At 44.1% G+C, this 24728-nt stretch overlaps 1 protein-coding gene across 2 annotated transcripts in view; it reads right to left on the reverse strand.

Annotated features, from left to right (window-relative positions):
- Nucleotides 1–2828: 2828 nt before the first annotated feature.
- PRLR (prolactin receptor) overlaps nt 2829–24728 on the reverse strand; it is a 141719-nt gene continuing 119819 nt past the window's right edge. For both annotated transcript variants that reach the window (XM_054986713.1, XM_054986712.1), the window contains 8 exons: nt 22334–22475; nt 18527–18656; nt 15138–15307; nt 13599–13765; nt 12690–12831; nt 9161–9260; nt 7983–8052; nt 2829–5636 (listed from right to left, as the gene is read on the reverse strand). In XM_054986713.1, coding sequence (XP_054842688.1) covers nt 4635–5636; nt 7983–8052; nt 9161–9260; nt 12690–12831; nt 13599–13765; nt 15138–15307; nt 18527–18656; nt 22334–22475 — 1923 coding nt within the window. In that variant the 3' untranslated portion in view covers nt 2829–4634. The remainder of the gene's footprint in view (nt 5637–7982; nt 8053–9160; nt 9261–12689; nt 12832–13598; nt 13766–15137; nt 15308–18526; nt 18657–22333; nt 22476–24728) is intronic.

Consider the following 24728-nt stretch of genomic DNA (forward strand, 5'->3'; position numbering starts at 1 on the left):
GCAGGGGCAGGGAAAATGGTTGCCATGAACTTTCTGAACTTTCCCACCCACCCAGGCTTTGCTGTGATCTTTCCCAAAATGTCGCAACAAAGCATGTGTGGGAAAACCAGAGAAAAAATTGCAAAACTCCAGGAGGTCCATGAATGTATCATGATGCTGTGAGGAAGCAGGGATAAATCCCATTTCCCAAGAGCATCATACCTGGGGCAAATAACCTGTGTGGAAACATTTGTCTATGGCATCTCTGCCAGCCCCTACCTATGGTGGCAGTCACTTGGCAAACAGGCCTATTATGGAGGTAAAAGCAATCACTCGTTTTTTAAAATACACATCACACTGTCATACATCTCATCACATATCTACAACGCGCTATTTGTGGGGGGGAAACCTTCCTAGCAGTTTATATACAGCCTCTGTCATTCAGCTCTGTTACAAAGCAACTGTAACATTCGAAGCGTTAACATGGCTGCTTTTGAAATAATTGGCAATTGGACGTTCTCTCTCTCTCTCTCTCTCTCTCTCTCTCTCTCTCTCTCTCTCTCTCTCTCTCTCTGCTCTCTCTGCTTTTAGAGGGGTAAGAAAATATGAGGTAGTCAGATGTGTCTGAAGGGGGGGAAAGCATTATGGCTTTGTGACAGACAGACATTCAGAGCCAAGCTACAAGTGACGCCTTACACAGGTTGGACACTTGTCAGCTTCCCTCAAGTGTTGATGGGAAATGTAGGCGTCCTGGTTTTACAGCTTGGCTCTCCATTACAGCTGCAAGACCAAGATGCCTACATTTCCCATCAAAACTTGAGGGAAGCTGACAAGTGTCCAACCTGTGTCAGGCGTCACTTGTAGCTTGGCTCTTACATAGCAATCGGGGTGAAAGTGCCCTGGGACCTTACTAGGAGTTACACTGGCACATCATGGACTTACACCAGTGTAACCCCCACACACATCAGCACAGTGGCCTGGCGCCACTCCGCCCAGGTTTTCCACCGGTGCCCAGCCATGGCAACTGGGTGAGGTGTAAGCAGGGCATAAGTCTCTGTGCTGGCAGGCCGGGGGGAGGGCTGGAGGGGCAAGGCATGACTTAGGCATGACTGAAAGAGCTCCCTAAGCTGTTTCAGGCAAGGGAATGCCCCCCACAGCAATTGGAAGTTATGCTACAAAAAACGATAGCGTAGCTCATAGGCACCCATTGTACAGGAAAAGTCCCACCCCACACTTGGCCCTGCCCAAACAGCCTGGCGGAGCATAGGATGCTGACTACCACATGCAGCAATCCGCTCGCATCCCCGTGGCAGCCGAGCCCCCTCCTGTGCGCCCAATCAGCCCCCCCCCCCCGTCACCCTACATAACCTCCAGCCCAGGCCAGCTTGGTGTAGTGGTTAAGAGCATGGGACTCTAATCTAGAGAACCAGGTTTTATTCCCCACACCTCTGCTTGAAGCCAGCTGGGTGACCTTGGGTAAGTCACAGCTTATCGGAGCTCTCTCAGCTCCACCCACCTCACAGAGTGATTATTGTTGTGGGGATAATAACGTACTTTGTAAATCGCTCTGAGTGGGCATTAAGTTGTCCTGAAGGGCAGTATATAAATTGAATGTTGTTGTGGGGCACCTATGACCCCAGGTAAGTGGGGAGGCAGCTGGAGGGTTTGCCTGAAAACCCTCTGCAGGGCAGGAGCAAGAGGCAGGAGAGGGTGCTCATGGTGGTATGGCAAGAGTGCACAGGGGGAACTTTGCAAAATCTAGGGCATGCCTCACACTCACATATAGCGGGAGAGCCATGTCCAGAATGTCTGACTAACTACCACCTGATCCCCCTTGCAACTTACCCGTCTCCTGAGTCCCAGCTCGGGGAGGGGAGAGGGTGCATCAATAGGTGAGAAGGAGCTGGGGAGGCGGCTTCCCTGACTTGCTCATTCACCTGTGGCCCCCCCAATGCCAGCCTTTGTGGTTCAGGCTCGCCAGGGGGTCATGGTGGCCCCCACTCATTAGCTGGCATGTTCCCTGCCTGTCACAGAGGCAGTCGCACAGGGAGCTAATCACATGGCTTCCCCTTCCACTAATATGCCTTCTGATCTGGCCCTAAGGGTTGAGGACCTCAGAAACACACTTTGGCCCAAATTCATTATTACGCCTATAGAAATGCAGTTTCATTACAGAAATCACACCTTCCTCTTCTGTTATCTGCTCTTGCAGTAAAGCTTTCAGTTAAGTAAACAGCTCTGGGAAATTAGAAAATAGTTCATTTTTTATTAATAGAAAAAATAGTCTGCAAAAATACACTAAGCTTGTATTAAAGTAGACTTTTATATTATGTACAATAAGGCCATATATGTAATTGAATCGTGCTATCGGGCTATTTGTATCAGTAGAAACACGCTAGATTCCCTCTCCTCCACACACTGGAATCCTAAAACCACTTACTTCTAAGTAGGGCTGCCAGACCCCCGGTGGGGGCGGGGGATCTCCCGCCCCCACCCTGCCACTCCCGCCCCTCCCTACCTGGCCAGCGGGGGGGCGCACACCTTCCATACGTGCCCCCCTGCGGTGCTGCGCACCCCCGCGCACAGCAACCGCCAGGATCAGGCCTGTTTTAGCCTGGATTGGGGCCCCTGTGGAGCGCGGGAGCATTCCTGTGCTCCACAGGGCCCACAACGGGCCCAATCCGTGCCAAAACGGGCCCGATCCGCACTCATTTTGGTGCGGATTGGGCCCGTTCTGGCGCGGATTGGGCCCGTTGTGGGCCCCTGCGGAGCGCAGGAACGCTCCCGCGCTCCACAGGGGCCTAAAACGGGTCCAATCCGCACCGAAATGGACCCGATCCGTGCCAAAATGGGCACGGATTGGGCCCGTTGTGGGCCCCTGCGGAGCGCAGGAACGCTCCTGTGCTCCACAGGGGCCCACAATGGGCCCGATCCATGCCCCAACAGGCTGTGTGGTGACGTCACTTCCCAGCAGTGATGTCATCACGCTTGCAGGAGCGTGTGCACTCCCCCCCCTCCAGGTAAGAGCCAGGTCTCAATCTCCCGCTGGGAGATCGAGGGGGCCTGGCAACCCTACTTCTAAGCAATCCCACTGATACCAATGAGACTCGTTTGAAATTTGTAGTTGAAGGAACCCATACAGCAAAATGAATATGCAAAAATTTATCACACTGTAATGAAAACAGGAAAACATATATAGAAGATTTACTTCCTGGTAAGGAATACTCTCAATATATTAATCTTTATATATCTATATCTATATATATCTCAAATCTTTCAACATCCATAAAACTAGGCTTTTTTGATGAAATCTTCCCCCTCCCCAAAAAATATAATAGAAAAAAAAGCTGTACTAGCTTTTAAAGTGTTTTTAAAAATACACTGCAGACCAGGAAAGAAATTTGCCATTTTCCACCAGAGGCATGTCAAAGAAGTGGTGAACTCATGCAATCCATCGCCACTGTGTTTTCCTGACAAGTGTTTCTTGCACATTCTATTTGGCTAATTTGATTGAAGCAGCAACAGAGATGTGTAGTTCATGCCTGGCCAATGTGCAGCAAAGCTGTCACAAGTTGAGCTACAGGGGTTGTGATGTTGTTCAGCTGAGGAGGAAGGTCTGTGTTCCTGCCTGCTAAAGGTAAAGGTAGTCCCCTGTGCAAGCACCGAGTCCTTACTGACCCATGGGGGGACGTCGCATAACGACGTTTTTTTGGCAGACTTTTTACGGGGTGGTTTGCCATTGCCTTCCCCAGTCATCTACACTTTACCCCCAGGAAACTGGGCACTCATTTTACCGACCTCGGAAGGATGGAAGGCTGAGTCAACCTTGAGCTGGCTACCTGAACCCACCTTCTGCCAGGCTCGAACTCAGATCATGAGCAGAGTTTGGGCTGCAGTACTGCATCTTACCCCTCTGCGTCACAGCTTTACGGCTCCCAGTAGCTCCCTCTGCATGATGGTTTAGTTGCGCATGTATGGTAGTCCACATTGAAGTGGCCACTTTCACATATTTAACTTTTGCATTGTGATACACTTGCCAAAACCACGTTAGTTCCAGAATCTGATTACAATGTGGTTGCAATACCAGCTTCCACCTAGGCCTGGAGATCTCCTGGAATTACAACCGATGATGACAGAGATCAGTTCCCCAGGAGAAAATGGCTGGTTTGGGGGGGTGGGATTCTATGGCACGATACCTTACTAAGGACCCTCCCATTCCCATACCTTGCTCTCCCCAGGCTCCACCCCCAACTCTCCTGGAATTTTTCAACCTTGAGTTGGCATTTCTAAGACCCATCTCCCACCTCCTAACTAGCAACAATTTATATGGGGTTCACAATGTACAACTCCTTGTTAATAATAAATCTATCAGAAAGGTTTTTTTTTTCTTTTAGAAAACTATACCGTGTGCTTTTGGTTTGCTGTAAAGTTACTCTTCCCCCACAAAAAAAAACCCTCTACAAAATCACAGCTAAAAAAATAATAATAATTTGATCTGCAATCAGCTATCAGCATGGCTCTAACTGACTGAATATAAAGCATACAAGGTGTGAGAGCTACAACTGAGCTAAATTCAGATATCTGAGCAATTGTGTGTCAACAAGAGTATTTTATTTGTAGTGTTGTTACCTGAAGAAGGCTACTCCACCTTCCAATTAATTAAAGGAGCACATAAAATTGTTTGGATCCATGTAGTCTAACCCACCAGTCTGCATTTTGCAAGCATGGGGAGCCGGGAGACAATAGCTCATATTTTCCTCTGCTAAATGTGACTGACAGCTCCGGTTGGGTTCCTTCGGTGGTTCCTGAAAAGAAGGCAAGGCCTCCACTTTGGAATCAGGCATTAAGACTAGAATATGGTTGGCAACAACTGTGGAGACCCTGGTGTATTCCTTGGGTTCTTTAGGGACTGGACACATTTCAGTTTTGTCAGGATTTTTTTTCTGTTTTGGTAGTACAGCCAAAGCTCCATCATGATTGACTTTGTGGACTTCCACATAATCCATTGCCTTTGTAGGCAAAAAAGGCAAGCTCTCTGTCGGAAGGGGCCACAATGGCCTTTGGTCGCACAGAACATTTAAAGGTAATTTTTCTGCCTCCTGCAACTTGGTGTTTTTTCCTTCACTGATGGTTTTAGGACATTTTGAATGACATTGTACTATGTTCCCCATCCAAATGGGCGACCTGACACTGGCTATTTTGCATGCATCCGCAATGTCATGATAGGAACATTTGGGAAACTGGCTATTAGCTAGCTGAGATCCAGGCCATGTGGATGACTTGGGACCACCACTGCTCAAAATGGGGAACTGCCCTTCAAGATCCATGCTCAGAGCTTCCCCAATGCACTTCTTAGCGACACCTCCTTTCTGTTCATTGGTATTGGATGTTGTCAGTTCCACGAGTGGATTTCCAGCTTCCTTGCACTTCTCCAACAACAGGGACGGGCTTTCGCAGCTTCCTCTCCCCGAGTCATTGTCTGTTTCTTGGTGTACCAACTTTGCATTTTTATTGGGATGACTCTTCTCATGATCTGGCATCAGTTGCTGGTCTTCATTGTCTATCACCAGCCATTTTTCCAACTCGTCACCAGAGGCTGACGTCAGAGGGAAAACCGGGCAACCGAGTGTGCTTATGACTTCGTCCATTCTCCCTGCCTGATGACGTGACAAAGCAAACACATACGTTGGAATGATGCAAAGGACACTCTACCATGTTTGTATGATATTCCCCTTGGCATTTGAAAGTGCAGAAGAGGTAGATGTAACCATGAACAGAGAGGTGCAGTGTACTACTGAATATGTGCATGCCCGCACATTTAGATTGTGTTTATAATTTAATCAAGGACCCAAAGGTAGCTAGCTCGCAATAAACGTTTAAAATACAGAATTAAATGTAATGTCACAGCAAAACAGATAATGTATAAAAGAGACAGAACACATAAAAACAGTAGTTAGGACGGAGCCTAGCAGTGCAATTGTGAGTTACCCCTGTTAAGAGTCCAGTTGCACCTATAAGACTAAAAAAAAATTGTGGTAGAATTAATGGACATAAGTCTGACATCAAAAAACACAACATTCAAAAACCACCGGGTGAACATTCCAGTATATTCAGTTACTGACCTAAAAAGAGCAGTTATCCAGCAACAATTTCAAAGGGAGGCTAAAAAGAGAGATTTCTGAATTGCAACTGATAACAAAGCTCAAGACAATGCATCCACCTGGACTGAATAGAGCCCTAGGCTTCTTGTCTCATTACCAATGCTGAACCCACTACCCCTCTGCGTACCCCACCCTATCCAATTATACCTGCTGTTGTCATTCACTGGCAACTCTCAGTCAGCATCTGAAATTACTCCACTCACCAAGATATAGGACAGATGGACTCAGGGCTTTTTTTCAGGGGGAACGCGGGGGAACAGAGTTCCGGAACCTCTTGAAAATGGTCACATGGCTGGTGGCCCCGCCTCCTGATCTCCAGACAGAAGGGAGTTTAGATTGCCCTACGCGCCGCTTAGCGGCGCAGAGGGCAATCTAAACTCCCCTCTGTCTGGAGATCAGGGGGCAGGGCCACCAGCCATGTGACCATTTTCTCTGAGGGCAACCCACTGAGTTCCACCACCTCTTTCCCCAGAAAAAAAGCCCTGGATGGACTCACATTCTAGCTTTATCTGAAGAAGTGAGCTGTGACTCATGAAAGCTCATACCCTACCACAAATGTTGTTAGTCTTAAAGGTGCTACTGGACTCTTGCTCTTTTAACATGGCTAACCATCTTGATCTAACCACTGTTAAGGCAATGGGCTTAGAAAGGTATAACTCTGCTTAGAAATGTGTTAGAGCTTCCCAGCAAACAAACCTTGTGAAACACAATATTCTTAACTACTCTTCCAAAACTTTAAGGACTACATGCTTGGCGAGTCTCCAGGGCAGATGGCTAGGGGAAGTCCCCAAAGAAGGAGCCACAACTAAAAAGGCCCTGGTCCTCATAGTCATAAAGCTGCTTAGATGGGAGAGGCACACAGAATAGGGTTGACCCTGGCACCTTTTGTGTTCCAAGCAGATGCTCTTCCAATTAGCCATGGCCTATCAGGGCCAAACGGCAGAATACAGATAACTCCTCTTTGGGAACATTCCCACTCAGGAAAACAATGCGGGGGGGGGGAGCCCCTCCTCCCCAATGCTATGGTCCCAAGCCAAATCGGGCCCCCACAGACTTTTAATACCACATTCCCTGCAGTTGCTGTGTAGCCAACAGGGAAATTGGAAATCCCCCACCCCAGGGGGGTCCAGGGCCTGACTTGTTAAAAAATGTATCATGAAGTTTGGCCTTCATTTTCACTCATCTCAGGGCAGAACCACATGTGATGCCAGGGTGCTGTTTATGGATACTCCAAACGTGCACTTGAACCGCAGAAAGCAGCTTCCTGAGGCTGCAGTGTGGATGAGGGTGATGGTGCCACAGAGTGGAGTGCACTGTTCACCAGACTGGAAACAGCCAAGCTGGTTTATATTTTATGTTCTGGAAGCGGAAACCAAGGTGCCTATTTCCCCTCCCTCCTCGGATTAAAGCAGCTGGGGTGGGGGATTTCCAATTATGAAAGCAGGAGAAGGAGAAGGATTATTCTCCCCTCCCCTGCAGCACTGTGGCCCTGAGTCATATGGAGACACACACCCCACAACTGTTTTAGCTGCTTAATTACACACTTGGGGATCCGTATCCAGCTCCTCAGTCATGTGCAGTTTGGCACTCAGGGCTGGGGAAACTCTTTTTCCTCCTCAGACTTTGGAGAGCTGTTGCTAGAGGGTACTGGTCTAGATGGACCCTTTGCTAGGTGATATAGCGGATTCAACTCGGGCAAAATTTGTCAGTGTCAAAGTTGTATGAGGTTAGAAATAATTTTAGAGTTACCAATCAGGTGTTAATTAAAACGTTGTGATGTACAAAAAGCAAGGCAGCAAATTTTCATGCTTCCCCACCCCCAACGAGCATCCAAACACTTACCTTTAAGAGATGGATGTCAAAACCGGGTATCTTTGGTCCTGGAACTGGTGGCAAGATACAGGCAACCATGCTGAAAAAAGAAACAGAACTGAAAACACTGACTGAGGCTGGAAAAGCAACCTTGCCTTTTGCTTGCTTATTTATTCACCCAAATGCAAAAAATAAAACAAATGAGGCAGACTAGTTCTTTTTGGGTCTCCTCGCAACTGGAGGGAGTTGAGGTGGTGGGAACTAGAGATGGGCATGAACAGGAAAAAAACTGAACACGATGTTCGTTGTTTGTTGCCATCCATGAACAGGGATTCACGAACATCGACAGACATGACATGTTCACGAACATGTTCGTAGTTGGAGGTTCGTGGGAGCCAGAATGGCCCCCTTGGGACTTAGCTGAACTTGAGCTGGGGAAAGGAGAGTCCATGGGTCTTCCCCTTTCATGTCATTTTCTCTTCACAGTGGCAAAAAATGGACTGTCTGCTGGAAGCTAATTGAGGAGTTACAAACTGACCTTCCCAATGTCCAATACCCACCAAATTTGCAGGAGGCAACGCCACAAAGAGGGCTTGGAAAGAACACAAGTTCGCCCGGAATGGGGCCTCACGAACACCTTGCTCGTGAACAGCAGATTGAGCTGTTAGTGGCGGTTTTTTTCATATTGCTATTTGTGCCCATCTCTAGTGGGAACTTATCAGTCTTACCACATGCATTTTTGTTGTGTTTTGGGCCAAATGTTAAAGAATCAGCCCTGGATTGGAGCCATCGCTTCTGGTTCATGCTTGGAAGTGATGTCATTGGCTGGGGACATGAGCATGTCAGCACCCATTTCTTTGGCCTGCTTCCTCCTTCTGATTAACTGCTGATCGTGGACAGAGGCAAAAATTGCCAGGAGTTTGCCTGCCATAATCAGACACCAGGCAAGGCTGTTCTCTGGCCTTGGCCAGCTGGGAGGTTTCCTGTTGTATTTTGAGTAGGTAGGAGGGTAAATTAGAATGGGGGTAAGAATTTCAGGCAAGCTATGGCCCATTAGAGAAAGGGAACAGCCCTGTACATTCCAAACATATTCCCTTCCTGCCATTCCGTGATATATTTGACAAAGAAACAAGATAGGACTCTTATTCTTTTAGAGATAGCCAAGCTACTTGTTTACATTCAGTGCAATGTCAAAATTAGCCACTTACCTAAATCCTTTCAAGGCCATTGTCCAGATCATGATCAAACATATAATAAATGATAAAAAGGCCACAAAGATCCAAACAATTATGTCCTTCAGCCTGAATTCTACAAGAGAAAACAAGGAAGACTTGAATCCCATTTATTTCATATGAATTAACTCAGGACAACATACTCAGGTTCTGTGCCCACCTCACTTGTAGTTTCTGTGATGCAGGGCAGGTCGAGGTGCAATAAATGACAGGTGCTCATCTAGTCAGCTACATGACTTAATGGAGATTTGACCTGAAGCCTCTATTGGGTTAGTTCAAACATCACACGAAACCATGTTTTATTTTAATGGTGGATGGTTTGGGAAACCAGTAACCATGTCACAGGCATTCTTTCCGTGTTTGTCTTGACCAAGCCTGGTTTCAGCACCCTCACACATTCCCCTAGCCCTCACTCTAGAGGCCCAGCTACAGACAAGACTGTGACATCCGCAAACACCCCTTACTCTTGGCCAGCAATGTTCGAAGGCCAAGGAAGCCAAACACCCACCTCTTCATAAATCTTTGGCCACTTTTGGTACAGGAAGTGGCCACAGATCGGTGCCCCCATTTTTGGTCATTCATGAACGAACAGGCCTGGAACACATCTGCTACCACATCTATCTCAATGTGCAACAGCGTGTCAAAGACCACCACCTCTGCTTCAGATGGCCAAAAAACTTTCCTTGCTGGCATCCAAGAACGGCAGTGATAGTAGTTGCAGATGTATCCCACAGCAGTTGATTCATAAACCAACTTAAGAGCCTGGCTTGAGGATCTGCCCCCAAATCTCCAGGAATTTCCTGACCCAGAGCTGGCAACCCTGCTAACAAGCCACAGTTAATGTAATGGCTCTCCCAAAATGTAATATGGGAGGGTAGAAGAATATGAATCAGAGTTGTAGGGAGGGAGGTTAATTATTATCCTTGCACTATTTACTTGATTAAAAATAGTACTTCTCCCCAAACAATGCCAGGCTATATTTAGTCCTGGAAGAAAAAAAAAGACAGGCACCTGTACTGTGCCTGTCTTTTTTCTGTTTCCCCCCTTTACTTGGGCTTAAAGAAGTGAAATGGTGTGAGGGAACATGGAGTTAACTCTCCCTTTCCAGATCCGATCCATATTGCGCCCCCTGTTGGGAGATCTGGGTATTTTCCACACAGGGATGGGTTAATGTGGCTTCTCCATTGTCACTGTGGTTGCTGGTACAGTGCAGTGGCTACAGGCCCAGCAGCCCATACACGGGCTTTCTCTGTGGTGGCCCCTATCCTGTGGAATGACCTGCCCAAGGAAGTCAGAAAAGTCCCCACTTTCCTGGCTTTTTGTAAACGATGCAAAACCAAACTATTCAAAAAGGCTTTTTACTCAAATGGAAGGGCTGTATTGTAGGGACAGGGTCTCAGATGCTTCACTAATGAGTTAGGGACCATCACTATATTGCCTTACCTATTATCTGCTGCTTTACATATGTACTCCTATGTACCACCAGTGCTCCATGTTGTCTAATGTCAACCCTAGAATTGATGATGTTCTGCTTCAATATTTTTTCTACTCTGTATTGGCTTCTTGCTAATACTGGCTGATTCCACACATGTTGGATAATGCACTTCTAATCCTCTTTATAGATCATTTGGAACGGATTTTTTTTTGTGTGGAACAAAAAATCCAACTCAAACGATTGATAAAGTGCATTGAAAGTGCATTATCCAACGTGTGTGGAATCAACCAGTATGGCCATTTCCACACACGTTGAATAATGCACTTTCAATACACTTTAGAAATGCTTCAGAAGTGGATTTTTTGTTTCACACATGAAAACTCAGTTCCAAATGATCACTAAAGAGCATTGAAAGTGCATTATCCAATGTGTGTGGAAGCAACCTATGTCTTTTAAACTTATATCTATTTACCCTATAGCATTGTTTATGGAAATGTCCTTGATAATGTATTGAAATGTACTTGTTACTGATTGTACTAATCTCATAATGTGTAATCTGCCTTGAGTCTCAGTGAGAAAGGTGGACTATAAATGACATAAATAAATAATAAAATACAGGGCTTCCCCAGGTTTCCCTGCGTTTTCCTAACCCGTTTCCTGTGGCAGCCACCCCCCTGCATACCACTAGAGGGCGGTAAAGTTTTTTTTAAAAAAATCAGCAAATGTCATTATAACATTATAATGATCTATCTACTCGTTTCTATGAATTTCCATCCTCTGTTATAAAAAAATCTCTAGACTCTTTTGCTGTAAAAATGTAAGAGAAAAAGCAGATCTCCACAACAAAATGGGCTAAATGAGATGTTAAAATGAAAGCTGGGAATTCAGAGAACTTGGAAATAGGTTATTCTAATCTTATAACACTACGTCGATTGCCTTTCAGTGGCAGGGAGGGAGAATGGCCACTGCAGGGAACTGGGGTGGAGAAAGTGGTGTCGGTGCAGGTGCGGCTGGGAAGACCTGGACTTTCGTGCCTATATGGTTGCTAGACCACCTATGCTTGGACCTTTCCCAAAACATTACAGCAAAGCAGTTTTGGGAAAGACTGCAGGAAACATAGGGAAATCCTGGGAGGTGCCACAATGTTATGAGGACATTGGGAGAAAAACCCGTTTCCCAATAGCACCCAATCCAGGGCAAACAACCTGTGCATGTGTGTGTTATGTGCTGTCAAGTCGTTTCCGACCTATGGCGACCCTATGAATGAAAGACCTCCAAAACGTTCTGTCTCTAACAGACCTACTCAGATCCTGCAAACTGGAGGATGTGGCTTCTTTTATTGAGTCAAGCCACCTCGTTTTAGGTCTTCCTCTTTTCCTGCTGCCTTCTACTTTTCCTAGCATGATTGACTTTTCCAGAGAATCTTGCCTACTCATAATGTGACCAAAGTATGATAGCTTTAGTCTTGTCATTTTAGCTTCTAAGGAGAATTCCGGATTGATTTGATCTAGTACCCACTTATTTGTCTTTTTGGCTGTCCATGGTATCTGCAAAACTCTCCTCCAGCACCACATTTCAAATGAATCAATTTTTTTCCCTGTCAGCTTTCTTTACCGTCCAACTTTCACATCCATACATGGCAATGGGAAATACCATAGTTTGGATTATCTTGATCTTGGTTGCAAGAGACATCTTTATCTTTAAGGATCTTCTCTAGCTCCCTCAAAGCTGCTCTTCTAAGTCTCATAAGTGTGCATAAGTGTGTATAAATGACTCTTATCATGGGTCCCCAACATCACATGAATCTGTACTTTTTCCAGGAAAATAATACATTCTAACCATTTTATTACCTCTGTGCCTTTCTCCTGTTCCTACTTGATGTTTTCTATTAACTCTTTTCAAGTACAGTTAATGACCAAACCTTGACTCAGTAATTCACCCGATTGCAACGGGTTGACAGAGCAGGAGGGGGAGCTCACAAACAGTGCCTGAGTTAAAAGCCCTCGGGAACTTGTGGTGGTCCCATGTGACTGGTGCCCATTCATAAAGAGCCGATCTATCACCACTCACCTTTGGGGAGTTGAATGTAACTTTCAGAACTCCACTGGCTCCATTCTCCATTGTCTGTTCGGCAGCGAACTTGCACTACGTACTTTACGCCTGAATTTAAACTAAACAACTGATATTTGGTTCCCAGCCCAACAAATATAATCTGGAAAGATATCAAGAATGGAGAAGTTATAAAAATGTGGAGTACTTTTTAACAACAACAAAACAACAGCCAATACCAATACTTGTGATTTGTATAATGAAGGAGAAAAAATCGAAGAGGATCCTCTTTGTTTCCTGCCCACACCTCACCTGCCCCCCAAGCTGCTGTGAGAATCTCTGTCTCTGGGCGCATTTACTGTGAAGGTGAACAATTCTGTTGAGCTTCTGCACTGGTTATGGTTAGATGATGCTATCACACCTGCTGCAGAAACATGGTGCAATTACTGAGCCCCAGAGAAGCTGACTTAAAGACAGTAAGACCAGAGCAGCAAATCACCCAGAGATGCAACAGGCACTCCTCCTGTGGCACACAGTTTGGGAATTACTGATACAACGTTCACTTCCTGTAGTTTTAAACCATTTCATAGCAACAGATTATGATCTTAAACATTAAAGAAGTCTATGAAATGTCTCTCTATGTATCACGCAACGTGTTCTAAGAGTTCAAAAATTAGCCTACACATTTGCCTCTGAACTCTAGAAGTTATATCATTTTGTGATGCGCCGAGAGTTGCTGAAGCTAACATTGCAGTGGGCCCAATCAGAATTCTGCACAAAGAGACTACTGGACAGCCCACGCAGAAGCAGGATCTAAAATATCTTTTTAAAAGGCTTAAAATGGTCATTTTTACAATGGCCATGTTTTGCAATTCAGTCTCTGTCAGACACACAGAACATCTGTCTACCAAGTGCTTGCATTTTTCTTACTTCCCACTCCTGTCCTTCTTCTGGCTTTATGCGCAGCTCGTACTCGAGTGTCAGCCAACCAGATCTGACATCTGCCAGTGGCGGTGAAGCCCAGTTCAGCAAGAGATATTTTGCATAGGCCTGATCCACCCATTCCAGAGTCAGGTTTACTGGAGGGTCCGGCTCAACTGAAAGAGAAGGGTCAAAGATTCACTCTTTTCAACATTTCACACGTGAAAGCAGGGCGAGTCGGTTTATTTTATTCTGTATGAGACTTCCCCTCCCCAATCTGACTGCATAAGATTGATGGGTCTTCTCTGCCTGTTGCATGTTGTCTTAACTTGCATGTAACAGCTTGTATTGCACTGGCTTCTAAAAGCAAGGCTGCTTCCACAGCAGAAATGCACCATTCACAGAGAACTTTCCTTGCTACTGCCCTCCCTGGCTACCATTTCCCCCTCCTGCCACTACAGTTTAAAAAAAATTGGTAGCTAGGGATCCTGGAGGTGTTTTGCCATCTTCTGGGCATGGAGCAGGGGCATGAAGCAGGGGGGTCACTGGGGCAGTCAGGGGGGGTAGTTGTAAATTTCCTGCATTGTGCAGGGGGTTGGACTAGATGACCCTAGAGGTACCTTCCAACTCTGTGATTCTATGAGTGCTATAGCTTTATTAACAATGTATTGCAACTCCCAGATTACTTTTTATCATCTCTAGCCCTTTTTCTTATATAGTTCTATGGAGAAATGTGAAGCCTTAAGTTCCTTAAGTTCTCCTTAAGTTCCTAATGAAAAGGACTAGAGACTTGCATTTTCAAAATGAAACCTGGGAACTAGTACAGTATTGAAACAGATTGTTACACTGCTGTAGCAATGTACATTTTTTAAAAAAGACCTCTGGTGGTGGGGGAAATAGCAGCCAGGAGGAAGGAAAAATGAAAGAGAGGAAAGCATCACGCACTGGCATTTTATATTCATGTGCACGCATGAACATGAATGTGAATTAGAGTCCAGAGACACATCTACCTCCTGCCAGATGATACATAATTTGAGTCTCAGGTTAAGAAACAGAAACCTGTTGAGCTCATGCAACTAACAACATTTTAAACTGTCCTTCAAAGCAGAGATTAAATAAGGATAAAAAGTTTAACAGGTCCGGGCACCAAAGAACTGGGGCTGGTACATAAAACCTGTTGGATCATATGTAGACTTTTTTTTACCTGATTATGTATAAAATCAGGACTTCTTACAAATCTCTCTGTGCATGCTAACTGCAGCTTTAACTCATTCTACAGCTGCAACAAATTAAGGCAATTGTGTGAATGACTGTGCGTGCAACCGAACAGAGGCCATGCCTGCACAAAGTGATCCTCAAAGCTGAATGTCAGGTGTTTGACTCCTCCCACCCCTTTTGGGGAGTTCTAGACAAGCCAATCGTACATAGGAATGTCACAGAACCCCTGGGCCACCATATACGACAACAGCCAATGGTACGAAAGCTTCACAGAATACTCTCAGGAACATTTGATTATTCCATCTCGGTTTTATTACTTGCACCGCTTACCTATATAAGCCACATCCACATAGTAAGGTGCGGAGGTGTTGCTGCCCAGGTCATTTGTTGCCTTTACAGTCACATTATATATTGTCCAAATTGAAGTATGCTTCTGATCAAAATAACAGGAATTGGGTCCTCCTGATTTGTAATCTGGGCATTCATTGTAGGATTTCTCTCTGGAATATAAAAAAATAGGATGTGAAGAAAATATAGAAGAAACTGTGTAGTATGCTAGTGTTGCTAGAAAAGAGTGAGTCACTCCTTAGCTTGAATCATATCTGGTCTGCGAATTACAAAGGTTCTTTAGTATGTTTAAAAAGAATCCCCCTTTTACCCTAGAGTTCTGAGTTAGCTTGTAATATTTTGGCGCATGTACATTCTTACCAGTTTGGTGTAGTGGTGTAGTGAGAGCCAGTTTGGTGGTTAAGAGTGCAGGACTCTAATCTGGAGAGCTGGGTTTGATTCCCCACTCCTTCACTTGAAGCCAGCTGGGTGACCTTGGGCTAGTCACAGCTCTCTGGAGCTCTCTCAGCCCCACCCACCTCACAGGGTGTTTTGTTGTGGGGATAATAATGACATACTTTGTAAACCACTCTGAGTGGGCATTAAGTTGTCCTGAAGGGTGGTATATAAACCGAATGTTATTATATATATATAATAACATTATATATATACATATATTATTATTATTATTATTATTATTATTATTATTATTACCATGCTGCTTGGGAACTGCAAGAGAGTCGGGATCAGGTGGAAGCATTTTGCCTAAGGAACTCTGTATGATTTCCCTGATGATGATTAGATGCTGGATTGCAGATGGAATCAGGGCATTGTTCTATCAATTACAATGTCATTTAAAACAAATACCTCAAGACAATTTCAGTACCCAGAAAAAATATTGACAATGAGAGTCAAATCAAACAATACATTTGACACACTGCGGTTTGATACATCGGGGTTCCCCTGATCTGAGTTTCAGCCATTCATTTGGACAGGGAACTGATGTTCCCAGGCTTGCCAGGGCCTGATTTGGCGCAGGGGTGTGGGTGTATAGTGGGGAGGGTTTTCAGCCTTCCTGCCATGCCCTTCTCCTGAGCTGGAACAAGTGCAATGGGCCCTGATTGCCATGCTGTGAGGCTTCACAGGAACCCCAGCCTGACTCATACTACTTATATCATCTAGTTTGGACCTGAGTAAATATAGGGTTAAAGTACTCATGTTCAGAACATGTACAGACAGTGGGTTGGATCCAGTCTACTTTTTCACTCAGTCTCAACCAATTCTCCTCCTCTTCCACACGGCGTTTGTTGTGCAGGTCCCATTGTAAGCAGTCAGCCCTGGCCGTCACCATATTTGATATACCTTTAATACAGACCCGTGATATAAAAGGTCACAGGGCCCCTGAATTAATGCAGCTTGGTCTGCATCAGTGGAAATTCCAAGCTGGCTAGGCAGAACGTTGCTGGACCCAGCCCAAGAGATTCAGGTATGCCTGGAATGTGCATGTAAATGCAAAGAACTAGAGTGATTGGATTTACTATCTTCCCAGCAACTGGCTTTAAACCACGATAATAGCGGGCTGTGCTCTGTCACCCCATTAGCACATTTCAATGCCCTCTTCCCGTGATTACATTTCCTACCTCAAACTCGTGAGCAATCAATCAGCATCCCTAAGTTAATTTCTATTTCTGGGAACCTATGTCTTCTCATATCTAAATTTATCAACTCAGCTCTGGTAGAACCTATTAACAAACTGGCCCTTTTGTGCAGTTCCAGGAGAGACTTTGCATTTCCTTTCACACAACCCGGCAGCAAGTAATCAAGGTAATCAAAACTTTGTAATTCCCGGAGCCTGACCTTTACAGTCTTTGTCCCAAAGTGTGCAAGCTGCATCTCCAGATCTGAACATTGTACCCCTGGGGTCACTTCCCTAAGCTTCTCTCTCTCTCCTGGCCTAGAACGCTGTGTCAGGTTCAGAATACTTTCAGATATGATAGTGCTAAAGAGACTCCATTTTAATCCTTTCAGTGTTATGAGTGCTTTCTTCACAGGTGCCAGGATGTTCCCAGGCAGCTATCTCCCAGAGGAGGAATGTTTTGGCTATCGCTGTTCCAGCCTCGAAGGACTTTCACTTTCCGAGCTTCAAAGGGATTGTTATGAGAACTATGGGGGGAGGTTGGGCCTGCTGGGATCTGTTACTTTGTACCTCATGCTTTGCCTGTCATTGGTAACAATTCACATGTACCATCCTGAATATTGTATTCAGGCTCGTGGACTATAATGCATTCTTTCTTCAGTAAACTTTTGAAAACAACGGGCTTTTGTCTGATTGCAGAAGGTACTCTGGAGTAAGGACATTATCTAGCCACAGTTCTGACACGCTGGACGTTTGAAGCTCTCTTCCTCCGCAGACTACTCTATTCTTCAGGATCGGTAAATATACTTCCCCTCCCACCTTCTGCCTAGCTTCCTAGGACTCTGTGTGTGTGCAACCATTTTATTATTTACTCCTATGTGCATGTGCATTTTTCTCATTTAATAAAATATTTCTCTTTGAACTTAAAGCACCAGTCTTGTCTGATATCTTGGGGAAAGGACCCCGTAAACATTGGTGAAGATTTTCCCACCGTTACCCCTCTTGCATAGTCTTACTCCTTGCTGCTAATTCCCCCCAAACTCTCTTACTCACAAAGACACCAATTCAGGTAACACCATGTTCCCCAGAACAGCCATTTTGGGTGGTCAAAGGGGTCCCCTCCTCCCTTTCTTACCAGTGGAAAAATAGGATTGCCAGCATGAGGCTAGCAACCTGCAGGAGATGCACCTGCCATCATTATGTCACCAGAGATGCTCCAGCGTTCAGTAAAAACCCTATATGGTTTAACCAAAGCATTCTGACTGAATGTTAGAGCATTACTCATGATGCAGTGACATCACTTCCAGATGTAGTGGAAGTGAGGTCATTGCACCAGGATACCACCAGTTACCCGCCCACTCCCATTTTTCTCCCATTGCTCAGCTGAGCAGTGGTGTGAAGGGCCGGCCACTAGGGGAGATCCCTTGCTTGAAGTAGGAACTTGACAACTCTAGTGGAAAAGCTGCTTGAATCCAACTCATGAGCCTTGGCTGTCTGGTCTGATAAAAGGTGATCACATATGCATAAAAGAGCAATATTAACTTAAATATATCACGTTATTAATCATGAACAGTGTAAGTATTTCAAGGTAAGGATTCCCAGCTCAAAGGAAAAAAGAAATATCATGGGCAGTGATCACTGGTATTATGATGAGCCCATTATTTGTGAATGCTGTTAGCATCCCGAAGATAAACCTATTCAAAGAGATGCAAAATTGTACACCTGTTAAGCCGTAACATTATGTGTAAGCCTGTACCTTTCTTTTTTATAAAACAGAGTGTAATTAGTGGGGAGACCTCCATCAGAACTTGGCTTCCACCAGCAAGTAAAGGTTTCTTTTTCAGGAGAACGACATCTTATTATCTCTGGCTTCCCAGGAGGTTGGCCTAAACAAAAAGAGACGGATACGGCTGTTAGACTGCATTCTTGCTGATCCGCAGATTGCCTGGTTACATACTCAGAAGTCTATTTTGGCACATTCTTAGGTTCCCTCTTGTCTAACCAGGGCAACTACAGGGTTCTGAAGTCACAATCTAGATGTATCAATGCAACTTGGTCTGGAGCCAATTCCTAAATATACAAGGTAAATTCCTTTCTGAATACAGACTGCTAGGTTGTAGCATGTTAACTTGGGAGTCTGAAGTCAACATGAGGTGGTTTGGGGCCATAGCTATGCACATGCCCCATGTTCAATGCCAAGTTTCCACAACAAAAGAACAATGGGTAGAAGGGCTGGAAAGACCTCTGCCCAGTCGCTTGCAAAGCCACTGCCAGTTGGACAAAAATACCGGGCTAGAGGGATCAGCGGTCTGACTCCGTATAGAGCACTTTCATATCTTTAAGTTCCTTACAGAGCAAGGGTGATAGGTCAAGCCTGGCAGATTCAATCCTTGGCATCTCTGATACCAAGAGTTAGGTCTCAGATCTTGCAGAGCTCACAATGCAGAGCTAGACGAATTATTGGTCAGACCCAGTATAGGGAAACTTCATATATTCAAACGGACAAGAACTGATGAACATCTGGCCAGGGATGTATCCATGCTATGAATTTGTCAAAGCATAGAACAGCTATAGAATTAGATACTGGCTGCAGAATGTATGTTTCTGAGAATCCAGCTTTCTTTTTTAAAAGCGTGTTTCTAGTACAGATGGGAAATTCTTTCATGGATACAGCTCCACACACACGAGAAGAGATGAATCTGGAGAAGAACTGTATTGTGCTCTTATCATAGAATCATAGAATAATAGAGTTGGAAGGGGACCATCTAGTCCAACCCCCTGCCCAGTGCAGGATCAGCCTAAAGCATCTCTGACAAATATTCATCCAGCCTCTTCTTGAAAACTGCCAGTGAAGGGGAGCTCACCACTTCCCTAGGAAGCTGATTCCACTTTTGAACTACTCTGACCATGAAAAAGTTCTTCCTAATATCTAGCCGGTACCTTTGTGAATGTAATTTAAGCCCATTGCTTCGCGCCCTACCCTCTGCTGCCAACCGGAACAGCTCCCTGCCCCTCCTCCAAATGACAGCCTTTCAAATACTTAAAGAGAGCAATCATGTCCCCCCTCAATCTCCTCTTCTCCAAACTAAACATTCCCAAGGCCCTCAGCCTTTCCTCGTAGGGCTCCTGATCATCCCCATCGCTCTCCTCTGCACCCTCTCGATTTTGTCCACATCCTTTTTGAAGTGAGGCCTGCAGAACTGTACCCAATACTCCAGGTGTGGCCCGACCAAGGCAGTATAGAGAGGGGCTATGACCTCCTGCGATTTCGATGCTATGGCCCCTTTGATACAACCCAAGATTGAATTAGCCTTTTTTGCCACTGCATCACACTGACTGCTCATATTCAGTTTACAGTCCACTCTTACCCCAAGATCTCTTTCACATATACTACTGCCCAGAAGTGTATCCCCCATCCAGTATTTGTGCTTCCCATTTTTGTGGCCCAGATGTAATACTGTGCACTTGTCTTTGTTGAATTGCATCCTATTCACAGCTGCCCACTTCTCCAGAGTATTCAGGTCTTGTTGAATTTTAATTCTAATTCTTGGGTGTTTGCTACTCCTCCCAATTTGGTATCATCAGCAAATTTAATGAGCAGCCCTTCCACTCCTTCCACTCCTCTTATGTATGATCCAAAGAGATAACTAGGGTGGTAGGCTTGATAGGCAAAAGTGGTAGGCAGAGATATCGCTAGGCTTGAGTTGGTCGATCCAGTTCGATCGCTAACTCTTCATAACGCGGCAGGAAGTTAATATGATGTCACCAGTATTGGAAGTTAATTTTGTTCCGGGCCAGCCTGATCATACGGGTAAACCAGGCAGCTGCTTAGGGTGCTGCTGAGTTTTAAGTGGGTCAAAATTAGACAGAAGTCAATTTTTTCTCTCTGAAAGTATCAAATATTGTTGTCCTCATTTTTCTTGATACTGAGCATGGAAGGGCACCAAAGTTATTGTTTGCCTTGGAAACCCAAAACTCTTTGGCCGTTACTGATTTTGTACAGTTCCTCTCCTCAGGCAAGCCATTTTTCCAGCCAAAAGAGCTCTGATAAGTAGCAAAAATTCTCACAGAGCTTTTATTCATGTTTAGGTTGTCAGTGGATTTTGCCAGAGATGAAATTTGAAACAAATTTGAAGGTTCCTATTTCTGCATTTCAAAGGAAAACCAAAGAACATTTCTTAGCAGACTTTCACAATTTCCCCAAATTTTTTACTTACCGAAGGGTAGATACACAAAGGCTGAACTGCACCTGACATGTAAAAGCTTGTAAGAAAATACAAATGCCTAATTCTTCAGGACTCAGGAGCTTGGTGCGGGGCAATTTTCAATGTAGTACATATGGAGAATCTGCACTGTTTCTGGTTGCTACTTTCTCCCCATTCCATCACAGTTGCTTCTCCACCCCCCCACAGGAAGGCTCCAGCCATAAGAACTTAAGAAGAGCTGAACATGGAGCCGTACTTAAGTTATGGTTGTCAGTAACCGTTGATGGACTTTTCCATGAACTTCTCTCATTTCTCTTTAAAGCCATCTATCACCCACCACATCTTTTGTCAGTGAATATCATGTCCTTAGCTTCTGGACTTATTTTTAATTTGCTTGTCAACTTCATTTGCTCTGTCAACTTTTGGGCCAGGGTTTGTGCACCTTTTAATTGACCTAATTTGGGTAAGATTTCCACTTTTTAAAGGCTATCTTCCTGCCTCTTATAGCTTTCTTGATTCTGCTTGTTAAGCACGCTGCCATTCTCTTGGACTTGTCTATATTTTTCTTCGTCATGGTATGCATTTCTCTTGTAACTTCCAAGCATCATGAAGGATTTTGATACTTCTGACTCTCTTTTAAACTTCCTTTTAATAAGACAAATGGAACCTTGGAAGGAGAGGGGAGTAGCTTGGGAAGAGTTGCAGTAGAAACTGGTTGCCAACTGGAGATTTAAAAAATCTGGAGATTAAAAAAATGTCCTTTCTCTTTAAAAGAGGCTTAATGGGATGTTATTTACTTTCAGACTTCATGGAAAGACTATCAACATAACCATCATTCAAGTTTTTGCCCCAGCTACAGATGCTGAAGAAGACGAAACTGAAAGTTTTAAGGAAGAAATGGATTATACACCTAAACAAGATGTGCTTTTAATCATAGGTGGCAGCCAAAGTAGATGTTACATTTTTAACAAGTTCACCACAATGCCATCCCGTGTTCCATGGAATCATACAGCAGTTCCAAGGAATGGCTTCTATTAAAATAGGGGAGTGGAAATGGTCTTGGAAAGCTGCCGCTGGGAGAAGGAGAGCTCTTGCATTTCCCTCAAGCGGAGAGTTTCCCCGTTTTTGCAGCTGCACATGAACGCAATAACTCTGCGGCTACCCTAGTAACAAGTGGGGGGAAGATTAAGTACCCCCCCTCCCAACTGCTTCTCCACTGCCAGTCCCCTTGCCTGGATGCTCCTCAGCCTAGGTGGAGGTGCCATTAGGCATGTATTACATAGACATATTAATCAGATCTGTCGGTTGCCCACCTATTCAAAACAAACAAACAAACAAACAAACAGGAATTAACTCACCATTGGGGAGCTGGATATAGGCCTCAGGGCTCCATTCGCTCTTTTCACCATAGCTTGTTATACAGCGAACCTGAACAGTGTATTTCGCTCCCGGGTGTAACTGAAAGATTTTATATTGTGTTTGTTCTCCAACAAAATGAATCTGAGAAGTAGTAAGACAATGGAAATAAGAATTTCAGAAAATCTGGGTTTTAAAAGCTTGTAAGAACATCTCATAAAAGTAGGAATCTTTAGCTGATATGGCCCTCTATTAGTCAAAGAAATGCCTCACACAACTTAGGATCCACAAAACAGAAGGCTACCAGCCTTGTACTATGGCCTGCCGGTTACCCTGCATCCCTTCTATTCAGCCTTTTTTTTTTAAATATAATTTTTATTGGATGGGTTAACATACATTTAGGATTATAAAAGTTACATTTTCCTTCGCTTCCCATAGTTATATGCTTCCCACCCCCTCCCCTCCCCCTTTTCTACGTTGACTTCCAACAGCACTCCAACCCCCCGTTTTCTAGTCTTATTTCTAAATCCTAGTTGTCACTTTTTTGTTACTGGTAAAGATCTAAACTAACTCTTATCTTATTTAATAACTTTCAAAAGACCGTAATTGTCCTTTAACATCCCATTTTTTCTCTAAATATTTTCTCAGCTTCCCCCAGTCTTCAAAGTATCCCTTTGGATCTTGATCCCTCAATTTTCTTGTTAATTTGTCCATTTCTGCCATGTACAACAGTTTTTGTGTCCATTCTTCAATTTCTGGTAATTCTTCTCTCTTCCAATATTGTGCATATAACGTTCTTGCCGCTGTTATCATATAATACAATAGTACTCTATCTTTTCTATTAACATCCTCTAAATGCAAGGATAATAATAACATTTCTGGGTTCTTAACAACATTATATTGGAGTATTGAAGACATTTCAGCACATATTTCAGACCAAAAGTCTCTAGCCTTGCCACAAGTCCACCACATATGAAATAGAGAACCTTCATGCTCCTTACATTTCCAACACTTGTTAGATAGCTGTTTGTTAACAATGGCTAACTTCTTCGGTGTTAAATACCATCTATATATCATTTTATAGCCATTTTCTCTAATACTGGTACAAGTTGAAATTTTTAATGTATTTTTCCACAATTGCTCCCAAGCTTCCATCATAATTTCATTATTACAATTTATCGCCCACTTTATCATTTGTACTTTCACTGTCTCATCTTCTGTATACCATTTTAATAACAATTTATACATTTTAGAAATTGCTTTGTTATTATCCCCCAGCAAAAGTTCTTCTAACTCTGATTTTTTAATTCTAAAACCTGTTCTCCTTTGATCTGACTCAAATAAGTCTTTGATAAAAGTCGATACTGTAGCCAGCCATATTTGAATGGTAGTTCCTCATTTAATCTAAGTTTTAACTCATTATTTTCTATTTCTATAAGCTCTTTAAAAGTAAGCCATTCTTTCCCCTTATATTCTAAGTTCGGATTGATTACTTCAGCTGGAACAATCCATAATGGTCCCCTTCTATTCGGCCTTTGGAAGGCATTGGAAACAAGATCTTTATCATGGATGACACGTTTGTTTGGCTTAGGTTCCCAAGTGCTACCGGTCCAACTTAAGAACAACAACTCAATTACATTTTATCTCATCTTTCCCTCAAGGAACTCAGGGCAGTATATGTGGTTCTTCCTTCCTTCATTGAAGCTAAAAACAACTGTGTGAGGTAAGTTAAGCTGAGAGAACATGATGGACTCAAAATAACTCAGTGAGCTTCAGGGCTGAACAAGGATTTGAACTAGGGTTGCCAATCCCCCTCTGGTTTATGTTGCTGCACAGAGTGGTGGCAGGAGACAAAATAAAAAATGGACATCAGGCTTATGGTTTGATGTCATCTTTGGAAAAATTCCAGAAGTGACATCATACCTGTCTAGGAACTGCTGGAAATCTATGGTAAAACCATAGATTTTCTGGTGATTCCTAGAGAGGACTGACATTACCTCTGTGTTTCCAGTAATTCCTAGAGAGGTATGATGTCACTTCAGAATTTCCCAAAAAGCGATGTTATGCCATTGCCCATGGCCACCACTCTATGTCCCTGCCCCCTTTCCCCTCAGTGTCTTAATGGTTGCCAAGCCTGGCAACTGTAATTTGAACCTATATCTCCCCAGTCTTAGAGCTATACTGGGTCTCAGTTACTTTACTAGCCTTTCTTTTGTCTGCAATAGTGGGCATTAAAAGTAGCAAATATTTTTTCATACTTTTCTGATTTCCCAGATGAATATCTGTCTCTCTTCTGCAACTGATGATGACTGTATCATATAATAAAATCTCTTAACTTACTTTGGTGACCTTCATGACATATTACTTGCTTCTGGAGTGAGAGTTCTTATTCACTTA

This window comes from Eublepharis macularius, chromosome 8, assembly GCF_028583425.1.
Source record: "Eublepharis macularius isolate TG4126 chromosome 8, MPM_Emac_v1.0, whole genome shotgun sequence".
Classification (NCBI taxonomy): Eukaryota; Metazoa; Chordata; class Lepidosauria; order Squamata; family Eublepharidae; genus Eublepharis; species Eublepharis macularius.